This window comes from Antechinus flavipes, chromosome 3, assembly GCF_016432865.1.
Source record: "Antechinus flavipes isolate AdamAnt ecotype Samford, QLD, Australia chromosome 3, AdamAnt_v2, whole genome shotgun sequence".
NCBI lineage: Eukaryota > Metazoa > Chordata > Mammalia > Dasyuromorphia > Dasyuridae > Antechinus > Antechinus flavipes.
In genome coordinates, this window is record NC_067400.1 from 521897539 (window position 1) to 521924547 (window position 27009).

Genomic DNA, 27009 nt, shown 5'->3' on the forward strand with positions numbered 1-27009 from the left:
CACCTTCCATCTTGGAATAGGCTCATTCAATTTAATTCTATTCAATTTAACTGCATGCAGAATCCTTTGCTAGGAGAAAGGGGAAATAAAAAGTTTAAGACATGGTCTCTGTCTTCATCAGCCAACAAATATTAAATACTTACTATGTCCTAAGCACTATGCTAAGCACTGGGGTAATACAAGTATAACAATAATTACCCTAGCCCTTACTGTCTAAGAGTCAATTCTGGAAGTAAGGCTGGGAAAAAAGTGAACACAACCAAACATGAATGATAAAGAAATATAGAGCCAGGGATGCTCAAAACACAAATCCCCAACAAGCAAAGTTTCAAAGAAAGCAGGATTTGACACAATTTCTACTGGAATTTTTGGAAGAAATGAAAGAAGAATGAAAAAATACTCACATAAATGAAATGTGAGCTCCAGGGAAAAGGGCAAGTAAGTAAGTATTGCAAAGGAAAGAATTGGAAAATAGCCTAGTAAAAGAGATACAAGGTCTAACTTAATTATAGAGTTTGAAAATTAAATTGGTTCAGACAGATATCAATGATTCTATGAGAAGAAGAAATACTAGAACAAAATTGGGCTGAAAAAATATCAGTAATTATAAATAAATCACTTACTATCAAAAACAAGTGGCCTAGAAAATAGGTTGAGATAAGAGAATCTAAGAGTCATTAGACTATTTGACAACCTCAACCATAAAAACTCTATATATCATATTTCACGTTATAGATGAAAAAATTGAGGCTGAGTGAGATTAAGTGATCCAGTGTCTGAAGCAGGATTGAACACAGTTCTTTCTTATTCCAAGACCAATATTCTATATCCTATGCTAGCTAATGTGGAACTCATAAATGTCACTAACCCAGGCTGATTAGTACTCAATAGCAAAATGAAAACAAAAAAACCATACACTTTATCTCCTGAAAGAAACCTCCAAATAAAAACTTTCAAGAATAAGTTAAGTGGCAGGGTCACACAGCTAGGAAGTATTAAGTATCTGAGACCAGATCTGAACTCAGGTTCTCCTAACTCCAGGGCTGGTGCTCTATCCACTGCACCATCTAGCTGCCTCAATCCCTACCCATTCTCAACTCAATACAACTTTCTCTGGATAATCTTCTTGCTGGTAATGGACTCCTTTTCTGACCTTATAGACTATGGGGCTTGTATTTCTCTGATGCAGTTCTGTAATATTGTATAAAATAGTTATCTGGGTTGATAGCTTGTCTATTTACCAGACTGTGAGAAGTATGAAGGTAGAGAGTATGGACCAGGGCTTATCTAAATCTTGTATCTTTCCCATTGTCTGAGACAGTTTTTGTAATGGTGACTGCATTTCTGAAGAATTTTATACATCTAACAACCATTAGAATGGTAATTTAAAAGTATCAAGCAAGATAATTTTTTGTTTAAATGAATTGTGTACCTGAATCTTTATACCTTTTTATGTCCATAACTCTGGGCAGGGGGTGGAGGTGGGGAGGCGGGGTGGGAATCCCTTGTGTCAGAAGCTCTTATGTAACACAAAGGATCTGGGTACACATTGGGAGATTTTTCTCCACTCTTGTCCATTATTACCAACCAAATATTCTGGGAATCTTGTTACATGACACCACCCAATGCAATGTCACTAAATCCCTTTGCAAACACACAGTTCATAAAACTCAAAGAAAAATTTTACTTATAGGTTGAAGAAAACAAATAGATCTCATTTTGGGGCTTTTTGAAAATAATATCATTGACCCACCATAAGCTTGGGGAGGGGAGATGGGTATAGCTTTAGTCCTGGGGAACCCAGAACAACTTAAGTCCTTTGAAAGCCAAGAGAGCCAGCTAGTTATCCTTCCAATGTTGCTCAGGCAATAGCTTACCTGAAGCTCAGGCTAACCTGAGTGAGTTTGGCAGGCTAATAAGTAGGAGGGCTGGATTCTTGGCTCCAGGTTTACTATGTGACCTTGCAGTACTGGCTGCATCTCTCTGGACCTTACTTTGTCTCTGAAAATATAATTCAGAATTCAATGGGATCTAGAAAAATTTGAGTGTTAGAGGCACCTATAACACCTGTACTGCACACAGAAGCTTATGTAGATGGGCTACCTGTTAAGACCTGGCTACATTCTGTGACTTGAATGCTTGGTTTGGGCATCAGGGCCAGTTCAGGTGAAAAGTTCACAGGGTCTAGATGATCTGTGGCTTCTGGGAAGCAGATAATGAACCCATTGTCATCTTTTTAAAAAGTTTCTAACAGAAACCCTTGGGAGAAAGGTTTACACACATACATGCATAGGGAATATTGTTCCCTTCACAACCCCCCCCCTACTCTTTCCCCTCTAACTTCTCTATTTTATTCTCCTTTACTCTGAATTTGAAAATTAAAAAGTCCAGAGCAACCCAGTAACTGTTTGGCTGTCCCTAGAGAAACTTGTGGGGAAAATTTTTTTATTGATTTTTTAAAAAATATAATTTTTATTTCTGATTATGTATCACCATCCCTCTCTACTCCCACTTCTCTTCACATCTCTTGATCTTTTATGGGAGAATCATCCCTAAAGGCAAAAAATAAAAAAGAAAGAAGGAAAGTTTTGGAAAAACAAACTGACAACTTAACTAAATCTGACCAGGAATGTAATGTTTCACATTCATGCTTTCCAATGAAGGGAAGGAGAAACATATTCTAATTTCTTTAGGAGTATGATTGGTTTTTATAATTATATAGCCTTCCGTTACATTTTTCTTTTTGTATTTTTATTTACATTGTTGCAGTCATTAGATATATATTTCTTTCCTGGTTCTAACTTATTTTGCCTCAGTTCATGTAAATCTCCCTATGTTTCTTTGTAGAGTCACTTTGTCTTTTCTTACAGTACAATAATATTCTATTATTTTCTTGTAACACAATTTATCAAGCTATTCCCTTATTAACATTTACTTTGTTTCCAGTTGTTCATTAATACAAAAAAGTGCTACTGTAAATATTTTAGCATATATGAGACGTTTCTCCCTAGCTTTGAACTCTTTGACCTATATGCCTGCAAGGAAATCTCTGGGGCAAAAGATATGGATCCAGTCACTTTCTTTGTATGAGAACAAATAATTTTCTAGAATAGTCACAACTGAACACTAGTTCATAAGCATGTCTGTCTTTATACAACTCTTCCAAAATTGGCTATTCCCATCTATATTCTTTGTCAATTTGCTGGCTATGAGATGAAACTTCAGAATTGTTCTGATATGCTTTTTAAAATTATTAATGATTAGGCATTATCTTTCATATTGTTAATAGTTTGCTTGTCTTTTTGGGTCTAAGGTGCCTTATTTTACTTAGACTGGAAGTATAGCAGTTATTCATAGACTCCATCTCCACCTTGATCAGTACTAGATCATTGGGCTGTTTTTTTTTTTTTTTTTTTTTTGCATTTAAATAGTTTAAATTTTTTTTCCTCAAACACATGCAAAAATAGTTTTCAACATTCACTTTTGCAAAACCTTGTGTTCCAATTTTTTTTCTCTCTCTCCCTTCCACCCTCTCCCCTAAACAGCAAGCAATCCAATATAGATTAAACATGCACTAGATCCTTGATCCATTCTCTTTCCATTCTGGGCTGGTTCACCAATCCTTAGGTCTGCTACAACCTCTTCCCTACCCTGCTACTCTCCCAGCTTAGCCTACTGCAGCTCAGAACTCCTGAGCTCAAGCAATTCATCAGCTACAGTCTCCCTGATTTTGGTAATTACAGGTTTATGCCACCATGCCTGGTGCAATTTTTTAAAAAGAACTATTTGTATTTCATTTATCTATGTCTTATAGGTTTGTGTTAGTTTGCTATCTACCTCAGATATCAGCCTCATGTTAGAGATTTTTAATGGGAAAGACCCTTTCTCCCAACTAGTAACTTCCCTTCTTAATCTAATTGCATTGATTTTGTTTGTGTGAAAGACATAATTTTCTAATTTTATGTCATTGGACTTAGTTTTTACTTAGTTAATAACTCTTCCTTTTTGCATAGCTGTGAAAAGTGTTTGATCTGGTTTCTTTGACTAAGAGAAAATTAGGGCAAAATATGATTTCTTTCTCATGCTTCTGGATTCACTGTGGGGCTCCAGTGCCAGGAAAAATATTATCAAGATTAGGAGGTAGGGGGAGTTTAGCTCTAACCAGTCATTTAGGTACCTGAAGTATGGAAGAGGGAGAAAGGGAATGAGAAAGAAGGATACCTGGGGAGATACCTGCTAGGGATATCAGGTCTGTTGGATAAAAGAAAACTTAAATAAGGAAGTTTGGTTTAGAGAGGGGGTTCATCCTTGGGAACTGGTAGTAGAAGAGTAGTCCGTTATTCCATAAATTGGCTTAGCAGGACTGGCAGAAAGATCATGAGATACAGAAGGACCACTGTGAGTAGAAGCGCCCCTCTACATGTCAGCACCTCAAGGGTGAAGTTCTGATCACTTCTCCCTAGGTATAGTATTATCTGGAGAAAGGAAACATCAGGTTTTGGAGTCATCGAGTTATTAAGATCTGTTTGGAGATGGGGATGGGTGAATAAGTGGGGTTTTGCCTTCTCAATTATTTCCTGTTTCATTCTTCCTTTTCTGTTCCCTTTTGTATTTTGCCTTCCTCTATTAGAATAGAGACTCCTAGAGAGCTTTTGTATCCCCAGGGTTTTATATAGTACCTGGTTCATAACAAGTACATAATAACTTTTTTTCCTTCCTTTTCTTCCTTCTTCTTTCCTTCTTCTTTTCTTCCCTCTCTCCTTTTCTCCATCCCACCCTCTTTTCCTTCATTTCTTCCTTCTTTCCTTCCTTCCCCTCTTCTTTCCTCTCTTCTTTTCTCCATCCCTCCCTCCTTTCCTTTCCCTTCCAGTGACAGCACGGAGTAATCACCATAGTAATTTCTCTGGATTAATAAATATGTGTTGATTCATTGATCAATTGGTTGGCAAAACAGAGCTGCCTTCCTGTGGGGGAAAAGTGGTGAAACAAGCAGAAGTGCTGCCACCTTCTGGTTATTCTGGTTATCCTGGAGAGCTGCAGGATCAGCTATGAAAGACTTGTGACTTTATTTTTTATTTCCCATCAGAGTTTGATCAAGTACATTTTCTAGATCTATTGAGAGTTTTGCGGGAGAATTCAATTTCTTCCTGTTATTCTGCCACCTGAGCCTCCTTTTATAACCTTATTTCAATGTAATTGGTTTCCTTTGTGATCCTGTATACTTTATTTTATGCATTGAAAACATTTTTCTGAGAAGGGGTCTGTCGCTTCACCAGACTGCCAAAGCAAGGCCACGACACAAAAATATTAAGAACATCTGGGCTAAAAAAGACCAACAGGAATGATGATACAGGGAAGAAAAGTAGATTAGGTGCTGGGACATGGGTTATGCCAGAAGTGCCTCATCTCCCCTCCACATTATTGATTCACATCTATCTGCACTTTGGAGGTTTGCTGATGTCCCTGTTTTCTCTAGTAGTGATAGGTAGTATACAGTGACAAAGGGCAGAAAGAAGCGACAGTCAGAGCTAGGAAGAGGGGGAGATTTAGAATACAGAATGTCAATGGGAGGGACCTTAGACCAGGGAAAGTCAGAACTAGAAGAAACCTTAGAACACAGAATGTCAGAGCTGGCAGGGAACTTAGAACAAGAATGCTAGAGCTAGAATAGACTTTGGAATACAGACTGTTAGGAGAAAGGATCTTAGAACAGGGAATGTCAGAGCTGAGTGGGACCTTAGAACAGGGAAAGTTAGAGGTAGAAGGGACCTAAGAATAGAATGTCAGAGCTGGGAGGGATCTTAGAACAGAGAATGTCAGAATTAAGAGGAACCTTACAGAAAATGTCAGAGCTGGAATCAGTCTTGGAATACACAATTTCAGAAATGTATTTTCATTTTAACAAATGTTTATTAAGCACCTATTGTTTGGGACAGGCAACTGTGCTCCAAGCTGAAGTAGACACATAGTTTAAATAAAACTCTATCCCTGCCCTCATAGAGCTTCCAATCTAGTAAAGGGTAAGTCACAAGCACAAATATTTAATTCACAACATTACATGGTAACGTGCCTCAGAGAAGTGCTCTGTGAAGTCTGAGGGGAGAAGTCATTACTGATCAGGGGGCATCAGGAATATGCTGGGCTTTAAAGTAGGAGTTCCACATGTAATGATCAGGAGGCAAGATATGCTGGGTAAAGGGTAGAGCAGAGAGGGGAGCACAAATGGCTTTGGGAGCAGCCATCCTAGTCAGGTAGAACATGAGTTACACACCTTATAGTCTGTCAATATCAGAAGACACCTTAAGAGTCCTACTCCTCTAATCCTACTCCTGTCATTTGACAGAAGGGGAAGTGAAAATGAGACCTAGAGAATGAAAGGCTCTTGCCCAGGATCCCACAGCAAAGTCAGTACTAGGGGCAGGTCTCAGATCTTGGTCTCCTACCTCCCCGTGGTCTAGGTCATGCTTAAGTTTTGCTTTTCCACCTTTTTCACATCTTCCTTCCTTCTTCCTTCCCTTGCTGCCTCCCATAAATCAGAATTCTGTAAGGGAGCTCACAACATCCACCCCGAGATCATGGGATTTGTAGCTAGAAGGAGTCTTAGAAATCATGTCATCATCATTATAGCAATGAGAGTTAACATTTATATAGTGCTTATTATAAGTGCTTTACAATTACTGCCTCACTCAATCCTCATCACAACAAGCCCATCCACCCCTTTCTGTGTCTGGGAAGCAGAGGAGACTGGGAGAGGAGGGCAGCTCTACCCAAGATCACATAGTGAGTTGGTGGCTGGACTCATACCCAGCTCCCTCCTCTGAGTTCCCAGTCAGGGCTTTCTCTGTTCTATTACACTGCTTTTGTTTCCAGTTCCCCATGCAGTGTAAGAAGGTGCTCAATAAATAAATGATGAGGGTGGATCGATTTGGGACTCAGCTGGGAGTCTGAGAATCACTTTAGATCCCAGAATGATTCTTCTTATTTCATGTGCTCCAGAATATCCATCATGATAGACAGCAGGGTGACTAAAGAGCTGTATCACCCAATCTTTTCTCCTTGGAATTATCCAATCCCTTCCAGGGACTGAGGCCCAGAAAAGTTAAGTCACCCAGAACCAGGATCTGAACCCAGAACTTCTGATTCCCAATGTAGTGCTTTTGGACACTTCACCCTAAGATTTCACAAGCTACTGGGATCTTCAGGGTCTTTGGGCGCATCATTCCCTTGCAGGAGGAGGTTACAGTTGTCTTAGGGTTCCCTGTTATCTGAAGGAGGTGCCTCTTGGGCAACACAGTGGGACAATCTAGAGCTTACACCTGGCTGAGCCATCTGGGGCCCATGACCCCGTTGTGCCCCTCGGAGTTCAGTGTCCCTGTTGCCACTTAGTGCCTTGCCACTTGGCACTGATCTTGGACAAGATCTGCTGGGGGCTCTGGCGGAATTTCTTCTGTGTGAAGTAGAAGAGGATGGGGTCGAGGACGCTGTTGACACTGGCAAAGGGTCTCGTGCCCTTGTAGGCGGCAGCAAAGGCCTGTAGGACAGGGCAGGGAACCCCGGATATGGACCGGACAGCCAGGTAGGCAGTCTTGGTGACATGGAATGGCAGGAAGCTGATGGCAAAGGCGGCTAGCACCACCACCACCATGCGAGCCGACTTGCTCCGCTTCTCTGCCACGGCCGGCCCCTCAGGGCCGCCTTGCTGGCACAGACGGCGGACCAGGCGCACGTAGCAAGCCAGCACGGCGCTGAAGGGCAGCACGAAGCCGGTGAAGGTGAGGGCCATGCCATACGGCAGGTAGCTGGCGGCCAGGCTCGGAGGGCTCAGATCATAGCAGACAGTGCGGTTCCGTAGCTCCCCGGTCTGGGCAAAGGCGACCGTGGGCAGGCACTGGGCTGAGACGGCCAGCCACACGGCCCCGCACACCACCCAGGCGGAGCCTCGGCCCCACCGTTTGTGCCATCTGGACAGGGGGTGACATATGCCCAGGTAGCGCTGGAAGCTGATGCAAGCCAGGAAGAGGATGCTGCCGTGGAGGTTGGTGTAGAACTGAAAGCGGACCAGGCGGCAGGAGAAGTCCCCAAAGGGCCAGGTGTCTCTCTGGGCGTAGTTGTAGATTAGCAGAGGCAAGGAGCAGGTGTAGAGCAGGTCGGCCACGGCCAGGTTCAGCATGTAGATAGCTGTGCGGGTCAGGGCTTTCCGCGACAGCCAGATCTGCACGATGACGTAGGCGTTCAGGGGCAGACCCAGGGCCAGCACCAGGGAGTACACCAAGGGCAGGAGCACGTGCTTGAAGTTCTCGTGGAAGACACAGGAGGGAGGGGAGCCCGGGAAGCCAAAGGTCTTTGTGGTCGTCTCATTTCCTGCCTCCATGTCCAGGGGACCTGGGTCTGAAGGAAGAGGCAAGGTCAAGCGCTTCCTACGCCTGGAGAAACTAAAAGAGGAATGGGAAACTCATTAGGGACACAGTGATCGGGACAGCCTAGCCCTTCTGATGGAGAGACTCAGCCCCGTCATTGCCTTGCTGCATGATCCAGAGTCCTTCTCTCCATCAATTGGTTAATAAACATTCAATAAGCTCCTACGATGTGCTAGACACTGGGCTAAAAGCAAGACAGCCCTGCTCCCAAGAAACTCGCAGACCAATGGGAGAGAGAAAAGACAAAATGTATGTATCAACAAGATACCTAAGTGAAGATAATCGGAAGAGGGGAAGGCTCTAGAATAAACAGAGATGGGAAAGGCTTCAGGTAGAAGGTGGGATTTTAGCTGAGACTTGAAAGAAGCAGGCAGGAGGCAGAGCTGACTGGGGAGAACACCTCCTACATGGGGGAAAGCTAGTGAAAATGGGCAGAACTAAAGCGATGGGCATTCTATTTGAGGAACCTGCATCACAGGGTACAAGGAAGGGTGATGGTGGTAGTGGTATAGGATTTTAAAAGATTGGAAATGTCTAAGGGTTGGTAGTGACCTCAGATGTGAGAGAAAGAATTCGTTTTGGACCCCTACTCTATTCCAATCAGTATTAATCAATTTGATAAATCATATCAAAGTTCTGTATATAAGACCCCAACAGTTATGAGCAGCAGATTCTAAGTTCACTTGCTTAACTATAGGAAGTTAGTTAAAGACCCTCCAATCCCTGTTTTGCCTTGTTGTGACCAAATTCAGGGTGGCAAAGATTACAACTACAAGGACAGTCCCCTAAATTATTTTTGTATCTTTGGACCAATCTCTTGTCCAGTAGGAGCAAATGGCCATCTTTTTTTTTTTTTTTTTCTTTTCCTTTTTTTTTTTTATATATAAATTTTATTTTATTTAATAATAACTTCGCATCCTGGCATGGATAATTTCTACACGACATTATCCCTTGCAATCACTTATGTTTCGTTTTTTCCCCTCCCTCCCTCCTCCCCCCCCCCCAGGATGGCAAGCAGTCCTATATATGCTAAACATGTTGCAGTATATCCTAGATACAATACATATTTGCAGAACCGAACAGTTCTCTTGTTGCACAGGGAGAATTGGATTCAGAAGGTAAAAATAACTTGGGAAGAAAATCAAAAATGCAAATAGTTCACATTCATTTCCCAGTATTCCTTCTTTGCGTGTAGCTGTTTCTGTCCATCATTTCTCCAATGAAACTCAGTTAAGTCTCTGTCAGAGAAATCCACTTCCATCAGAATACATCCTCATATAATATCGTTGTCAAAGTGTATAATGATCTCCTGGTTCTGCTCATCTCACTTAGCATCAGTCCATGTAGGTCTCTCCAAGCCTCTCTGTATTCATCCTGCTGGTCATTCCTTACAGAGCAATAATATTCCATAACATTCATATACCACAATTTACCCAGCCATTCTCCAATTGATGGGCATCCATTCATTTCCCAGCTTCTAGCCACTACAAACAGGGCTGCTACAAACATTTTGGCACATACAGGTCCCCTTCCCTTTTTTAATATCTCTTTGGGGTATAAGCCCAATAGAAACACTGCTGGATCAAAGGGTATGCACAGTTTGATAACTTTTTGGGCATAATTCCAGATCGCTCTCCAGAATGGTTGGATTCGTTCACAACTCCACCAACAATGCATCAGTGTCCCCGTTTTCCCGCATCCCCTCCAACATTCATCATTATTTTTTCCTGTCATCTTAGCCAATCTGACAGGTGTGTAGTGATATCTCAGAGTTGTCTTAATTTGCATTTCTCTGATCAATAGTGATTTGGAACACTCTTTCATGTGAGTGGTAATAGTTTCAATTTCTTCATCTGAAAATTGTCTGTTCATATCCTTTGACCATTTATCAATTGGAGAATGGCTTGATTTCTTATAAATTTGAGTCAGTTCTCTATATATTTTGGAAATGAGGCCTTTATCAGAACCTTTAATTGTAAAGATGTTTTCCCAGTTTGTTACTTCCCTACTAATCTTGTTGCAAATGGCCATCTTGTAATCACTTAGGTCACTGACTGTGATAGCTTGTAATATTTCCTTTTTTTTTTTCTGAGACAATTTGGGTTAAGCAACTTGCCCAGGATCACACAGGTAGGAAGTGTTAAGTGTCTGAGAATAGATATGAACTCAGGTCCTCCTGACTTCAAGGTGGTGCTCTATCCATGGCACCATTTCGCTGTCCTCCTGAAACATTTCCTTTTACCCAAATTAAGAAGAAGTTTGTCCATTTTATGTGGAGATATTCCTTGCTTCCTCCAACTTGTGACCTTATTGATGTATTATTTTGTTTATTCAGTGGAATCATTCTGTATGTGGTATAGCAGTTCTGGAATGACTGGGCATCTAGCCCTATAAAAAAGGAAGGAGGAGGCATCTCAGATTGTGAGGAAGATTTAAGGTCTACTTCCTTGGAAAGGACCATAGACCCTTTAATAAAGTGCCATTGGCTCAAATCTCTGCCTCAATCTCTCTTATTGTAGGTGGTTTTAATCTCTACAGAGGGAATGCAACTCCCTCTTCCTGCCTGCCAGGGTAGAAAAATCTTGGACACGAGGGGTTCTCAAACTAAAGTCTTTTCACCCCTGAAGGCATCTGTGGTTAGATCTCAGAGGAACTGTCAACTCAAGAAAAAAAAATTTCACCTTTATTTTCACCAATCTCTAATGGAAATTTAGGATTTCCTTCAGTTATTTAAAAATATAATTCTGAGAAAGGGGACCTATATTCTGAGTAAGACTGCCAGAAGGGTCCATGATAGGTGAACTCAATTTTTCCAAAGGTAGCCTGATTATCTGTGAAACAACTTTCTTTGTCATTATGTTGAGTTGAAGTCTGTCCTACCTGCTCTCTCAAGACCATTCCCTACTTCTCTTTGGGACCAAACAGAATAAACCAGCTCCCTCTGCTGCAGGTATGAATGGGGTAGGAGGGATGATATATTCAATGTCTTGAGGCAGTTTTTGAGGCAACAGTGTGGAGTTTGGAAATGAAGGTGCATGCCTGGAATCCAGCAAGAAAGGGATCCTGTCTGCCTAGTTCAGAAAGTATAGAAAGGAACAGGAAGAAGTGAGACTACAGAGGGGATTTGGGATGGGAAGGACAAAGGAAAGTCTTAAGAGCATCTGAGGAAGTCCCTTTCTCATCTTCTCCTCTCTTCCTTACAGCCTGGGTGCCAGTAAACCCAAATCCACCAAGCCCTTTCCCAATAGTCCAGAAAGTCCAACTAACAAAGAGCTCTTGGAACAGCCTATGTGACCTTGAACAAGTAATTCAATCTCTCTTCACTTCAGTTTTTTCCTCTGTAAAAAAAAGGATAAATTGAACTGCAAGCTTAAAAACCTATAATTCCTCTCTGTTTCTTTTTCTTTCTTTCTTCTCTTCCCATCAGGGCTTGTCTATGCTTCTCGGTGAGAACATGATAGTTATCCTGTTAGAAAACAGTTTTCAAAAGAGTATCAATCTTTCCATTGGACCACTTTGCCTCTGTAGTATAAATAGGGTCTTTCCTGTTTCTTAAAGCCAGGTGAATGAATGGTTTTAAAACAAAAGCTGGGCTTTGTAAAGTGGGGCCTATAAGTATAGCACATTGCATTTATGTTAGATCCAGCAGACACGTTGGCTAGTTGTTTTTTTTAAAACACATTTTCCTCCTTTTTGAAATTTGTTACAGGAGTTGGCTCCCTGGGTTAAAGAGGGAAAGGGTTCAATTGGGGAATGAAGGTGATTTAAAAAATAAAACTTATCATTAAGAATGTGATTAACTTTCTTCTGCAGTAGAGTTTGCCAGAGGAAAGGAAAGGGAAGTATTTAGAGAGAGCCTATTATGTACCTGGCACTGTACTCAGAGTTTTTTTAACAAATGGTATCTCATGGGAAGTAGGTCATGACCCATCCTTATTTTGGGGATTTATTTGTGATTTGGGATCACAGAGGAACAGGTCATTTGGGGACTTCATGGGAAAATGGCCAGGCTGTAGAGGAGAGATTGAGGAGCTGTCCACACTGGGTAGTTGTTATTTCTGCTTGTTTTTGAGGCAATCTTGTGTATTATTTTGAAATCTGTATGTTATCTTCTCCTTTATAAATAGTTCCCCAGGGATTGTATACTTATGGTGTAGAGTGTAGGGAGAAAGATTGGGAGAGACAAACGGGGAGGAGCAGGTACCACTTCCAGTGACAGCAGGAGGCCTGAAGTGATCTCTGGACCCACCGAGATAGGTGACTTTATAAGCCAGAAAGGTTCCAGGGATGTGGGGCCCCATGCCAAGAATTATAGGAGCAAGTTCCCTATCACTAGAAGTCTTCAAGCTAAACCCCAAATAGGTTCTGGTCTCCAGGTGAAATCACGTTATTCAGGTCATAACTAATAACTATACCCATGAACACACAGCAACATCCACATGCAAACACATTCATCCTCATAGCACACAAACCTCCCACAATGCACATATGGAGAAATATAATATCCAATACATGTACACTTTGTATTATATATACACATTATATATCCACATATACACAGGTATACAAACAGTATGTCACATATAAAATTCACATATGTACACTACACAAACACACACACACACACACACATTTATTGTCCTAGAACTGTGATTTCATTGGTTTCCAGTTTCTGGAAACTCCCTATACCAATACATGGCTCTCCAGTTTAGTTTTAGAGTTTCCTGGGAAGATGAAAGATTAAATGGTCTACCCAGGATCATAGGCAGCAACATGGATCAAAGGTAAGATGTGCACTCAGAGCTTCCTGCTCTTCAGGCTGATCTCTACCCACTATACTACATTGCATTCTCCTCCCACTCCTCCCCTCACTTTCTTCCTCTCTTGGTGTCTTTCTCTCTCTCTGTCTCTCTCTTTTTCTTTTCCTCCCTCTCTCCCTTTCTGCTTTCTTCTTTCTGTCTCTCTCTTTCTCTCCATCTTTCTCTCTCTTTTTTTTCTATCTGTCTCTTTTCCTCCCTTTCTCTTTCTGCTTTCTTCTTTCTCTCCATCTTTCTATCTCTCTCTCTCTTTTATCTATCTGTCTCTTTTCCTTCCTCCCTTCCTCTCTCTCTCTCTCTCTCTCTCACTGTCTCCCTTTCTCTTTCCCTTTCTCTCTCTCCAATAGATAGAGAAAAGACCTGAGCTGAGTCACAGTAGCCTCCTGGGGCCCCCAAGCAGTTAACTTGCAGATAGGAATTCTTCCATGGGAGCTCCCTTGCAAGCCCTAATATCAAAGTTTTCTGGTAGAAAGCAAGGTATTTATGTGACTGCCCAGGATCTCACATGCACAGTGAATTCCCACAAGGGCAATGACTGGGCTAGTCATGACACTTGGTTCTAGAGCTGGTTCTGCTTCAGACTTGCTGAATTTGAGCAATCCCATATCTCCAGGCCTCAGTTTTCCTCTCTGTTTAAAGGGTAAGGGGAGGTAATTGGAAGAGGTGGTCCCTAAGGCCCCATCCAGCTCTACTAGCCTATGCTTTATATGACTAATAGCACCAACTCTCATTTAATAGCATCTCAAATTTATGATTGAAAGAGCCCTTCCTTAGACATGAGTTGGCTCTACCCCATCATTTTTCAGATGAGGAAATCAAGGACCAGGAAAGATAAATGATTTTTCCCAAGGTCCCACTGCTAGAACACAACAGAAACCCAGCACTCTTCAGATGCTCTTAGTGAGGCAATTTCAGGTTTACCTCATGCTTCCAAGTTCAATACTATGTTGCCTCGCTGTTCTGTCTAGGAGTATATAGCCTTAAACCCCCCGCCCAAAATATAGGAATATAGACACGATGCCCTAGTCCCCACATGTGGTGCTTCAGAGGCACTCTAGAGAATGGGTTCCTTACCTTGGCCTTTGAGGGCTCAGCTCAGAATCTTTCTGGTTTCTGCCCCCTGGGAACATCCACTCTCAGCCTGCCTTGGACTGCCTCTGCCCAGCTGCCTGATCGATTTTCTTCTCTGCTCCCTGGTCCAACTTTGCTGGTTGAAATAGCTCAGCATGTGGCTTTCTCCCTCCTCCCCTCTTCCTCCCCCACGCCCCCATCCAGTCTCAAGACCCTGCCAAGGTCAGATCCGGAAACCAGTCTCAGGAAATGCTCGACTCAGAGCTTGGGGAGTCAGAGAAAAAAGACTCATTCCCAGAAAATAATTTCTTCATGTCCACCCTTCCACCCCCTCACTTCATGGTGACCTTCGAGGTGCAACAAACCTGTAGGATGGAATCCCTGTGTTTGTCCTCCCCCTTCTCTTCAAGCAAAGCTTCCCTGCTTTCAGTTTTTTTATCTGTCAAATGGGCAGCTCTGCAACTAAAACACTTTGAGGTTCTCTTACTAGAGGCACCAAGGCTGGCAGCTGTTGGTCCCATGAGCTCTTCCACCACCCAATATTGGCAGGGGCTTAGTTAAGAAAGGAACTGGAGGTAAGGAGCTGGAAAGATGGTCTTGAAAATGTCAAATCTATGCAATTTGTTGAATTAGAAGATCTCCCGCAGGTGGGACCTTCAGAGATCAGTTAGTTCAGACATTCACTTTATAGATAATGATAATGATAGCTAGCACTTATGTAATACTTTAAGGTTTGAAATCTGCTTACTATAATTTATCTGATTTGATCCTCAGGATGACCTAATGAAGTAGGTGCTGTTATTTTCTCCATTTTACAGATAAGGATTTTACAGCTGAAGAAAGCGAGTCTCAGAAATGGAAGGAATGGGGCTTAAGGTACAAAGGTAGTAAGTGGAAGGGCCAAGAGATGAGTCCAGATCATTTTACTTCAATTCTAAATTTAATGTTTTTTATATGTGTGGGTATGTAGTTCTTGTTACTAAGGACCCCATCTGGTGTCTAGCCCTTTATATAAGTCCTGACCATTTCCAGCTACTCTGAAACTAGCCTGGGTCTTTCTTTTCTCAGATTCTTACCACAAACATACTTCCTACACCCTGGGGCACACTCTCCTCCTCAAGAGAATGTAGTATATGGGTTAGTGGTTAAAGATCTGAACTTCTCCTCCTCTTCCTTTTCCTCTTCCTCCTTCTCTTTCTCCTTTTCCTCCTTTCCCCAGCTGAAGGATAGCTCTCTCTTCTGTGTCAAGCCCAGGCAGGGAGGTAGCACAATAGAAAAAGAACCAGAATTTCAACTCTTCCGCCCAGATCTCTCACAACAGTCCTCCTGTGACCTTTGACTCTTAGTCTGGGGCATTGGGGAAAACACCCTGGGCACACTGATTAGATCAAGACAGCAAAAGGTCAAAGGATGTGGGATCCACTGACTCACTCATACTTATACTAGTTGCTCATATATTCATCCATCCATTTATTTACATTTGCTTGCTCATTTGCTTATTCATTTCATTCACTCATTCTTCATTTCTTCACTTCATTCACTCTCCATGCATTCATTTTTTCCACTAATTTATTTCTTCACTCAGTCCTTCATTTGCTCACTCACTCATGCATTCAAAAAATATTTCCTAGTATACCTACTGGGTGTTTTAAATACCTTGTGGGAGAAACAATATGGATATTTCTCATAGTCTGGCCTGTGAGATGCTAAATACTCCTGGTATGTCTACCAAGCACCCAGTCAGTCTGTATTCCTAGGCTTCTCTGCTCCCTGGTCCAACTTTGCTGGGCTAAACTCCAATGTGGGCAGGAGTTCTGCTCTAGAAGGGAGCTCCCGGTCTCTTTCATATCCTGAAATGAATGAGCTGTATATGTATGATTGGGGTTTGGGAATTTTTTCTGGGGGTATGTGTGGAAAAACAAAGGGATCACCGTTCTTGTCACATTCTCCCTTTCTCTGTTTGGTCTTACAGAAGCAACATTGGACAGGGAGCAAAAAGAGCTCTGGGCTTTAGGTCAAAAGGTCTTCATTTGGGTTCTGTTTTGGCCAAATATCTTTCACTCTATAAACTTCATTTTTCTCATCTTGTGAGGAGTATGAGAAAGTAGGTTTTCATAGATGTTGTCAAAACAGGATGAAAGGGGGAGTAAAAATACCTTGTTAACATAGCTCTAACCAGTCACTTTGCAAGTCAATTCTAAACACCAAAATTCCTGATAAAGGAGCCTAGACCTAAACTGGTCCAAACTGGCTAGGTCAATGACTGGGCACTAAGGAAGGTTGTAACTCAGATGTAAATCCTACCAATTGTAACTTAGATTGTAACTTGGACCAATCCGAACCTTGAAGGGAAGGGTAAAGAACGGAATTAATAGTATAAAGTTTTCTCCCACTTCTATGTTCAGTGTGTATACAACTAGGGAGCAAATCTGCTTCTCATGAGAATAGCTGAATAAAGGATTCTTCTCTTGCTCTAAAAGAATGTTGGTTGTAATCCTACTCATGGACCAGCTTGCAACTGGGGAAACAGAAGTCAGCGGCAGCTCATCCTGGGCTTATTTTCCAACACTACTGAGTTCTGTGGGGTCTTTTTGATAATGATCTTTAAAAGTTCCAGCTACTCTGAAACTAACCTGGTTCTTTCTTTTCTCAGGTTCTTACCACAAACATACTTCCTAGACCCTGGGGCATAGACATCTGCCTTCCTGCATCACAGGGCTACTGTGAGACTCCTATGAGATAACAATTGTAATGTGTTTTGTAATTATAAAGGCCTTCAATGATGATAATAATGAGGACCAAAGATTTAAAGCCGGGATGGAGATGAGCTTTGTAGACCACTATCATTGACTAAATAATTGCTAATGTCCTGTGAGATCTTGGACAAGTCATATAATCACTGTCTGCCTCAGTTTCCTCAACTATAAACTGGGTCCATAATAGCATATACTTCCCAGTATTGTTCCAAAAAAACCCAAATGAGATTAATACTTAGTACACTTCCTGGCACATATTAGGTGCTTAATAAATGCTTCTTCTCTTCTTCTTTCCAGCTCTAATGGATGATGCATTGGAATAATGGAAAAAACACTGTCTTTGAGGTCAGAGAACTGGGCTTTGGAAGCCTTCTTGGATGTTTACCAACTGTCAAGTCTTTTAATTTTCATGGGCTTCATGTAAAATGAGAGATTTGGACTAAATATCTAAAGTCTTCCCAGCTCTAGATTTGTAAATTGATATTTTATATTCTTTGTTGTTGTTCAATCATTTCTGGCTCTTTGAGATCTCATTTGGGGTTTTCTTAGCAGAGATACAGAAGTAGTTTGCTATTTCCTCTCCAGCTCATTTTACAGATGAGGAAACTGATACAAACATAGTTAAGAGACTTGCCCAGGATCATACAGCTAGGAAAGTGTCTGAGGCTGGATTTGAACTCAGGAAAAGAAGTCTTCATGATTCCAAGTCCAGTGCCCTTTCTACTGGGCCACTCAGCTGTCCGTAGGTCCCTTTTAGCTCTGAATCCGGAAGTCCCTTCCACTTCTGAGATTCTATATCTCATCTAAAATTTCCATATTCTCTTGATCCAGAACCTGGCCAAGGCAGATTTTAATGATTCTAGGATTTAATGGCATAGTCCACTAGGTGTCGCTATTTGTAAATTGAAGATATCTAGAGTTCTCACAGACCAAGGCTGAGTTTTATTCCATTTTTTATTTCTACAGGGATCATGGTGTCTTCATGATTTGGATATGTTTCAGAATTACTTTGATATGACCCCACAACTCTAAATAAACCACGGATCCCAAGAAAGCCAGGGCTCATGTGGTCCAAGTATTTAATTTCACAGATGGGCAAACTGAGGTCCAGAGAGAGGAAAGAATTTGCCTAAGGTTATGTGGTGAGTCCTAAAAGAACCAAGACTATCCTTCCAAAGCCATAATTCCCATCTAGTGGATTTCCCTTTGCTTATTCTAGGCTGCATCCTGCTAATCTGAAAAGATTGCAGTTATAGGGGTAGGACTGAGAAAGCTCTTAAAGATGGTATGGCCATTGGAACAAGCAGAACCAGGGATACATTATATACAATAACAGCAAGAATGTGTCATGATAAATCATGAAAGACGTGGTTCTTCTCAGCAGTTCAGTGATCCAAAGCAAGACTTTGGACAGAAAATGCATCTGCAACCAGAAAAAGAACTAAGGAGACTGAATGTAAATCAACACATGCTATATTCACTGTTTTCTGCTTTTTTTTTTTTTTTTATCTCTCCCATGGTTCTTCACTTTTGCTCTGATTTTTCTCTCCCAACATGATAAAGCAATGTGTATTAAAAATAAATAAACTGACTAGGAAAAAAAAAAGATGGCGGGGTCTATCCTCATGCCTGCTGTTTTCATGGCAATGAAGGCAACTAAGAATCTACAATGTTTTAAAAACTACCTTTTTGCCTCCATCTCGACCATCAACCATGTAGCCCAAGACAGATTTCAAATCCTATGTCAGTGACTCCTTCCTGAGCATGAGTCACAGATTTATTGTTGTTGTTCAGTCATTTTTTGGGGGGGATCTTGAAAGGGATCAAGGAAGCCAGGAGACAGAGGCGGGAGGAGATCTCTCAGCATGGCGGGCAGCCAGACACCAAAGGAGAAGGAGCCAGGAAAAGGAAGATGAATGACTATAGTGGGTGGCCCAGCCTTTAAGAACTGTAGAAATCCAGATAAGGGAGGGATTTGGAGCAGTCATGGAGGGCTTCTCAGAGGAGATAGGACCCTAAGCAGAGCCCTGAACAAAGGCTCCAAGGTGGGAATTATGGTACAGTACAGAAAGCAGATTAGGAGTCCGGGTGGCCCTGAGTTCTAGGTCTCATTCTGCCATACCTCCTGTATGTTTTCCCTCAGTTTCCCCACGTGTAACATGACTGGCAGTGGTCTCAGATGCAGCGGGAAACCTTGAGTTTTTAAGTTAAGGTCCTTCCCAGATTCTGATCTGTATCTTTTCACTGGAGCCAGATTGCTCCAAAGAACACAGAGAGCCTGGTGATTGCACAGCTCTGTCTCACTTAAATCCAACTACTTGCAAGTCAAGATATCATTGCTATGTCATTATCCTCTTTGAGAACAAAGGACAAACAACTAACAGTGATCCCTAAGCAAAGGCGGACAGACCCTTTCCAAGCACGTTGTAGAAGGGACTGGCTGATGGGTGTGCCCTGAATTAGATCCCTCTGAGGTCTTTCCAGCTCTGACATTTGGCTCTTTTAGATCCTAAATTTTTAACCAGAAAATGCTGGTTCTCAATGTCTGGCAGATCTGGCCTTAGTCCCGAAGAGGAGGGAAGATGGTAGGTAAATAGGGGGAATGGCGTGAGGGTGAAACAAGTTTGCTGAGGGGGGGAGGTTCTGCCCCATAGGCTCCTGAAATCTCCTGTCTTAGGCAGGAGAGGCTGAGATTGAATCAGCCACAAACAGATAGGTTGGAGAAGGCCAGAGGGCGGCCACTTAGCTAGGCTGGCCGGTTCTCTCCCCTCCCACCTCCAGGAGAGTGACTCTGTGGGCTTTGTGGCAATTTCTGTTCCTGCCTTTGCCTTTTCAGCAGGAGATTGTGAAAGCTGGGGTTAATTGGACCCTTCCTCTCGGGAGGAGGGGAATTCCCTGGCAGAGAGCAGCTGCCCTCTCTCCCCTCCCAGCTTGAGCAGATGTCACAGGGGTTGAGGTTTATACAAACACACATGCTCCCTGGCTCACACACACTCAATCACCCTCAGACTTTGGCCCCAAAGACACAGAGTTAATAACAGAACTAGGATTTGGATCCAATTTGGATCTCCACCTGCCATCATAGCCAATACTTTTCCCATTCTACAAAGAACCTTGAGTTTCTCTAAAACCTTGTTAAATACTAATCTATGTGGTCCCAGATATCTGCCCCCTGGGTTTCCCAAAACCTAACTGCCAACTGAAATTGGGTATTGCTGACCTTTCTCCATCTCTCTCTTCATTTCTGGCCAGGCTTACCCAAAGGTGGAGAGGGCTGGCTTTCCCCCTTCCTCTCCCACTTTCTCCTTCTCTTCCAATTATCTTGTATATATTTATCTGTTTCTCAATTATCCTGTGTGTGTGTGTGTGTGTGTGTGTGTGTGTGTGTCTGTTTCTCAATTATCCTGTTTATATTTATTTGTTTGTTTCTCCCAGAAGTTGTAAGTTCTTAGAGAGACTTACAAGGCAGGCACTATTTCTTGTTTTGTTTTTGTATCCTCGGCACCTATACAAAACAGGCATTTAACACTGCTTTCTGGATAAGATCACATGTTTCAAGTGAGCTCTCCTTCCCTATACTGCCAGTGCTCCAGGGTTTCTGATTCCTCCCTTCATTCTATAAATGAGAATGCCTCAAGTACAAATTCCTGGCTATGGCTTTAAGCTCAAACCAACTTTTCCATCCTTCTTTCCTATCATTCCCTTGCATACATTTTGTGTTCCAGCACAGATGGCCTAGATGTTGTTTCCAGAAGTCCATCCACCACTTCTGTCCCTTTGCACAGGTGTGTTTCCTCACACCTAGAATCAATTACTTTCTTAGCTCTGTCTCTTTGTATCTTTAGTTTATTTCAAGGCATATCTCAGTTGCAACCTCCTAACTCTGATCCTTCAAGATGTCACTATTCTCTTACTCGTTTTGTATTTACTTAGCTTTGCAAAGAGTGTATTCTTTCCAATGGAATATAAATTCTTGAGATCAGGAAATATGTTTTTAAAAAAATGTTGTCTTTATACTTCATGATGTTACAGGTAGTAATTTATAGTGCATGGAATGCTAGACCTGTATTAGAATTCTGCCTTAGAGACATATGAGCTGTGGGATTCTGGGCAAGGCATTGAATTTCAATCCATAGAAGCTGAATCTGTTAAAAATTATTAGGGATAATGATAATAGCAGCTATGTTATAAGATTTCCATGGCAATCAATCAAAGTAAAATGTATGAGGAACTTTGTAACCCTTAAAATGATAAATAAATGTTTGTTATTATGGATATTATGGATTATTATTCACTAATTCTATTTCATTCATAGTTGCTTTCAAACTTCATGATTTTCCATGAGCCTGGAATTTGCTCCCTTCTCATCCCTAACTCTGAGAATCTTTGTCTTCCTTTAAGACTCAAATTCGGGGATCAACTCTTTCATAAAGCCTTCCCTGATCCATATGGATATTCCTCTTCTACCTCCTCAATTTTTATTGTGTTGTACTTACATTATATGCCTTACCACCCTTATTGTCTCATATCCAATTCACAAATTCTACATTCCTAGCCTGGCTTTGTAGATGTTCCCAATATATAACATTACATTGCCTCTATCTACACCTTTGCACAGGCTGTTCCTCATTCCCAGAATGCACTTCCTCTTTGTCTCCACCTCTGAGAATCTTTAGTTTCTTTCTGGCTTTAATTTAAGTATCATAGCCTAGTTTCCTGATTCTTCCAGCTGTTAGTACTTCTTGATAACATGTATTTTATATTAATTTCAATTAATCAATTAGCAAACACTTAAACATTTATTTATACTTCTATAATTTTCTACTTCTATAATTACATGTGTGATACATGATATGTAATAATCATTATTATACACTTATTTTGCAAATATTTTTTGAATACTTATCCTTTAGTCAGACACAAATTCCTTGGGGTAAGAACCATCCCTACATTTAGCACAGTTCCTGGCACATTTTTGTTCAATCATGTCCAACTCTTTGCGATACCTTTTGATATTTTTTTTGGCAAAGATATTGGAGTAGTTGACCATTTCCTTCTCCAGTACATTTTATAGATGAAAAAATTGAGGCAAATAGGGTAAAATGACTTGCCCAGGATCACACAGCTTAGTAAGTGCCTGAGACTGGATTTAAATTCTGTCTTGACTTCTTGACTTTAGCGACTTTCTATCTACTAAGCCAATGGTTCTCAAACTTTTGTTTTCAGTATCTTTATCCTATTAAAAATTATTGAGGATTTCTCCAAAGTGTTTTTGTTTATCTGGGTTATATTTATAGACATTTACCATATTGGAAATAAAAACTATTTTTGAATTTGTAGACCCTCTAAAAGAGTTTCAGAAATCCCCAGGATTCTCTAGACCATACTTTGAGAACCACTGTAGGCACTTATAAATTCTTGCTGGATGATTGAATGAATGTGAATGTGAGTGTGAATCACTCCTAAGTCCTGGTGGAATGGGAGCTCCTTGAGGGCAGGGGCTGTTTCATTTTTATCTTTATTCTCCCAGCACCTAGCACAATACCTTCATAATCCCCTTTTAATAGAGGCCCACTGAAATGACTTGTTGCGTTGACTTTGAATTGGACTCTTGGAGAGATACATCCCTTTCGGTTGCATCCTTCTCCAAGTCCAAAGCTCTCTTCATAGGAAGTGAATGAAGCCCAGAGAGGGGTCCAGAGTCTAGGTTTGGAAAGCCAGAGAAGACTCATAGGTCAGTGTGCAAAGGCAAGGGAAGATTGAGTCACTACCTGGGCAGGAACTACCGCAGACAAAGACAGGCTTGGTAAGATGTGGGAAAAGTTGTCCTAGGTTTGGAGAAGGTCTTATCTGCTGGGAAACAGATATGGATCTTGGAAAGTCCCTGTTTTGATTTGTACTGAAAGTGCTGCAGAGTAGTAATGAGATGGGGACAAGTTACCTTGGAAATGTTCTCTTTGGTAGGGGTTAAGAGCTAATCCCAGCCCCACACTGAACCCTAAACCACTCTTCTTTTCCTCTAGTTTATAATTCAAATACTCCTGTTTAGTCCTTCACAATCTGGATTCAGTCTGCTTTTTCAATCTTATTTCATAGGACTTTCTTTCTTGCACTCTGTATTTTAACCAGATTGCTTTTCCCCCATACATAACATTCCATCTCCTGCCTCCAGATCTTTGCACATGCAGCCCCTGTGCCAGCAGACATTTTCTCACCCCTGCCTCTAAAACTTTTCAGTTTCTTCAATGCTCAATTCAAATACCTCTTCCATGAAGGAGCCATCTTTCCTGCTCCTTCCCAGGTGGTAGTGCCCTCTCCTGATGAAATTACTTTGCATTTAATTTGTATGGATTTTGCATTTACTTCAACTGATCAATTAAGAATCACTTATTAAGTGCCAGACGTTGTGGGAAGCAAATGCAAAAATGAAACAATTCCTGCTCTAGTTTGAAAAAATTCCAAGATAAGAAAATGAAGGATGTAAAAGAAAAAATACTACAGTGATTAGGAGCACACTCATAGGGGTGGGGGAGAAACAGGAAAGGTCCAAGGAAGAATTAGTATTTGAGCTGAACTCTGAAGGTTGAAGCAGGGTTGGAAGAGGCAAAAGTGGGAGGGAGAGCATTTCCGGTACGGGAGGGCAGTGGCAAAAGATGGCATGACTTCTATGAGTCATGTAAGTGTACCAGTTTATCTAGAATAGAAATTCTTTTTTTAAAAAATATTTTAGAAAAGGTTTTATTTTTCAGGACTGAGTTGAATTAGGTGGCCTTTGAGACTTCTTGCAACTCCAAAATTTTGTCATTTAAGTAGGCCTTACCATCTGATTCACCCCAATTATCCTTCCCTACACCCATCTCTTAGAAGATGACTTCCTAATATCTTTTTGTTGTTGTTTTATCATTTTTTTTAATTTTTAATTTTTTTAATAATAACTTTTTATTGACAGAACCCATGCCTGGGTAATTTTTTTACAACATTATCCCTTGCACTCACTTCTGTTCTGACTTTTCCCCTCCCTCCTTTAGAATAGAAATTCTTAACCCAGGGACTATAAACTTGGTTTGAAAACTATTTTCATAGTTGTATTCCAATGTAATTGGTTTCCTTAGTAAGCTGGTGTATTTCATTTTATTTGTTTATTTGTTTGTTTAATTTTAAAATTAAAATTTAATTTAATTTAATAAAAATTTAAATTTAAAATTGTTTAAAAACATTATTTGAAAATTGAGTCCATGGGCTTTACAGATTTCCGGTCTGTAGACTGCCAAAAGGGTCCATGTCCCCAAAGTTAAGAACTAGAGGATTAAAGAAGAGAGTTTATGAGGAGGAATAATGTGAAATTATCTTGGAAAGACAACTTGGAGCTGGGCTACAAAAATCCATTAAGTCAAATGGACAAGTTGTGCCTTAACCTAAAAGCAATTAGGGAGCCACTGAGGCTTCTTTAGCAGAGGACTGGCATAGTAATATGTGTTTTGAGGATTTCACTTTGGCAGCTGCGTGGGAAATGGATTGAAGAGGGAAGAGAGGATGCAGAGAAGTGGAGAAGTAGGAGAATGGTGCAGGAAATCAAGAATGATGCAGAGAAAGTGATGAGAGCTTGCACTAGAGTATTTGTGGTTTGAACAAAGAGAAAGGAATGGATGTGTATGTTATTTTGCCCTCCACCCTACTTCTAGAATGTAAGCTCTATGAAGGTAGTGACTTTTCCTTTTTGTTTTTATATCCTTAGTGCCTAGAACATAGTAGGTGTTTAATAAAGGTTTATGGAGTGAATGAATGAATGATCCCAGGTAGACCCCTGAAATCAGCCCAAGCCCTGACTTCATTCCTAAACAGGATTCAGGCTTGACCCAGCCTGATCCTGCTTCCAGCTTCATCACTGTACTGGCCATGCTGTCTTTCCTTTTCAACCCTAAACAGTTAGGATGCTCAGCCCACCTAGGGTCTGCATCTGCTAATCCTCAATTTCCTAAAATAAACAAAACACACACATACAAAAAGAAGAGGGGAACCTTTTCTTGTATGAGTTAGCCTCCTTCCTAAAAACGACCCCAGGCCTTTCTGGTCTCTGTGGTTTGGGGAAGGGTGAGGGGTGAGGAAGAACTTGTTTTCTCTTCTCTTTCTCAGTACTCACTTCTTCTTCCTTCAGAGCAGCTTGTCCAAATCTGTGCAAGGAGGGGTATCAGGGGAGGGAGACAAGAGGAAGGGCGAGACCAGAAACCTTGGGAAACCAATGGGGAAGGTTTCATTTCTCTGAAAATTTGAGCCTAGAAAAGTTAAGGGGGATGCAAAGCCTTTCAGGGAAGGACTTAAAACTCTTCTCAGAAAAAATGTGGCTAAGACTTTTTTTAAAAATTTATTTTGAGGGGAAGAGCCATGTCTCCCCCAGTTGCTGAGGCTGACTAGGAGCCACCTCAGGGCAGGGACTAATCTGGGGTAATAGATGCCTACACGACAGAGTTTGGCTGGTTCTGGATGATCAAGGGCTAAGTTCAGCTCATCGAAGTCAGAAGAGTAGGGGCTTTAATTATATTTTTTAAAAAACGGGTCGCTTCTGTCTAAGAAACAACAAGACAAGTGCCATAGTTTTGGATATGGGCAAATAGAGGGGGTAGACACAGTCTAGCCTGTGGATACTTTCCAGAACATCAGTTAGGCCCAAGCTGCCTCAGCCCAGCCAGCCCAACCCAGCTCTTATGGGGGGGCCTCAGGAACCACAATTATTAACTGAATTAGATCCACCTTTTTTCTTAGTCACATGTTGAACTGCTCATTCATCAAGGATTTATAGGTACAAATAGCGTGTGCTCTCTCTCTCTCCCTCCCTCCTTCCCTCCCTCCTTTCTTCCTCCTTTTCCTCTCTCTCTCCCTTTCCCCTTTTCTCTTTCTTCCCTTCCTCTGTCTCTTTTCCTCATCCCCTCTCCTTCCTTCTCATTTTCCTTTCCATTTCTCTTTTTCTTACCTCTCTCTTCTTCCTTTTTCCTTCTCTCTCCTCCTTTCTTCCTTATATCCTCTCCTTGTATGTAATAAAAAAAAGTCCTGGGGAAGAAATAAAGCAGAAAAAGACAACTTTAGACCAATATCATTAGCAAATATTGATGCAAAATTTTTTAATAAAATACTAGCAAAAAAATATAGCAGTACAAGCTTTATTATGACCAAATTAAAATTCTTATTAAGAATGTGAGGATGGTTTAATATTAGGAAAACAATATAACTGAACACATTTAAAAAAAAAATCCTTGACATGATTATATCAATAGATTTTTTAAAAGGCCATTGACAAAGTATAACACTCATTTATGCTAAAAACCTTACAAAGCACAGGAACAGATGGACCATTTTCTACTATCATAAAAACTAGAATTTTCTATAATGAGAAAACATTAGAAACTTTACTAAATAATTCCAAGAATAATGTAAGGATGCTCCCTCTTTTCACTACTATGTTATTAGACATAGCTAATAACAATAAGATAAGAAATAGAAATGAAAGAAAGAAATACTGGAAGAGAGGAGGCAAAATTCTCCCTATTTGAAAATAATACATTGTCTTTCTAAGAATACTCTGGAAAATCAGCAAAAAAATTTACTGAGACAATAAATTGCTACAGTAGAGCCACAAAAGTCATTGGCATTTTAAATAACAGTAACAATTCTGGAAGAAATAATAGAAAGAGAAAGGAGTCCTGGAGCAGAGAGCCAGGAAAACTTCAGTTCTAATACTGAATTTGGATGAATTTTGTATTGGGTAAGTGACCTGCCTCTCTTGGAGCCTTAGTTTCATCATTGGAAAAATGGAGAGATCAAATATTCTATAAGGTCTCTTCTAGTTTTAACATTTTATATTCTAGATGAGGCAACCAGATAGTTATTGAGGAAAATTATTTGTAAACTGTAAAAACCCACAAAGAAAAAGCATTAAATTTCCTTATCTATAAG

The 27009-nt window shown here is 40.9% G+C and overlaps 1 protein-coding gene across 9 annotated transcripts in view; it reads right to left on the reverse strand.

Annotated features, from left to right (window-relative positions):
• Nucleotides 1–5890: 5890 nt before the first annotated feature.
• Nucleotides 5891–27009, reverse strand: part of P2RY6 (pyrimidinergic receptor P2Y6) — a 104918-nt gene continuing 83799 nt past the window's right edge. For 5 of the 9 annotated variants that reach the window (XM_051987167.1, XM_051987171.1, XM_051987170.1 and 2 more), the window contains 2 exons: nt 26030–26106; nt 5891–8432 (listed from right to left, as the gene is read on the reverse strand). In XM_051987167.1, coding sequence (XP_051843127.1) covers nt 7364–8371 — 1008 coding nt within the window. In that variant the 5' untranslated portion in view covers nt 8372–8432; nt 26030–26106 and the 3' untranslated portion in view covers nt 5891–7363. The remainder of the gene's footprint in view (nt 8433–26029; nt 26107–27009) is intronic. The other 4 variants (XM_051987172.1, XM_051987165.1, XM_051987174.1 and 1 more) reach the window with 1 other exon arrangement.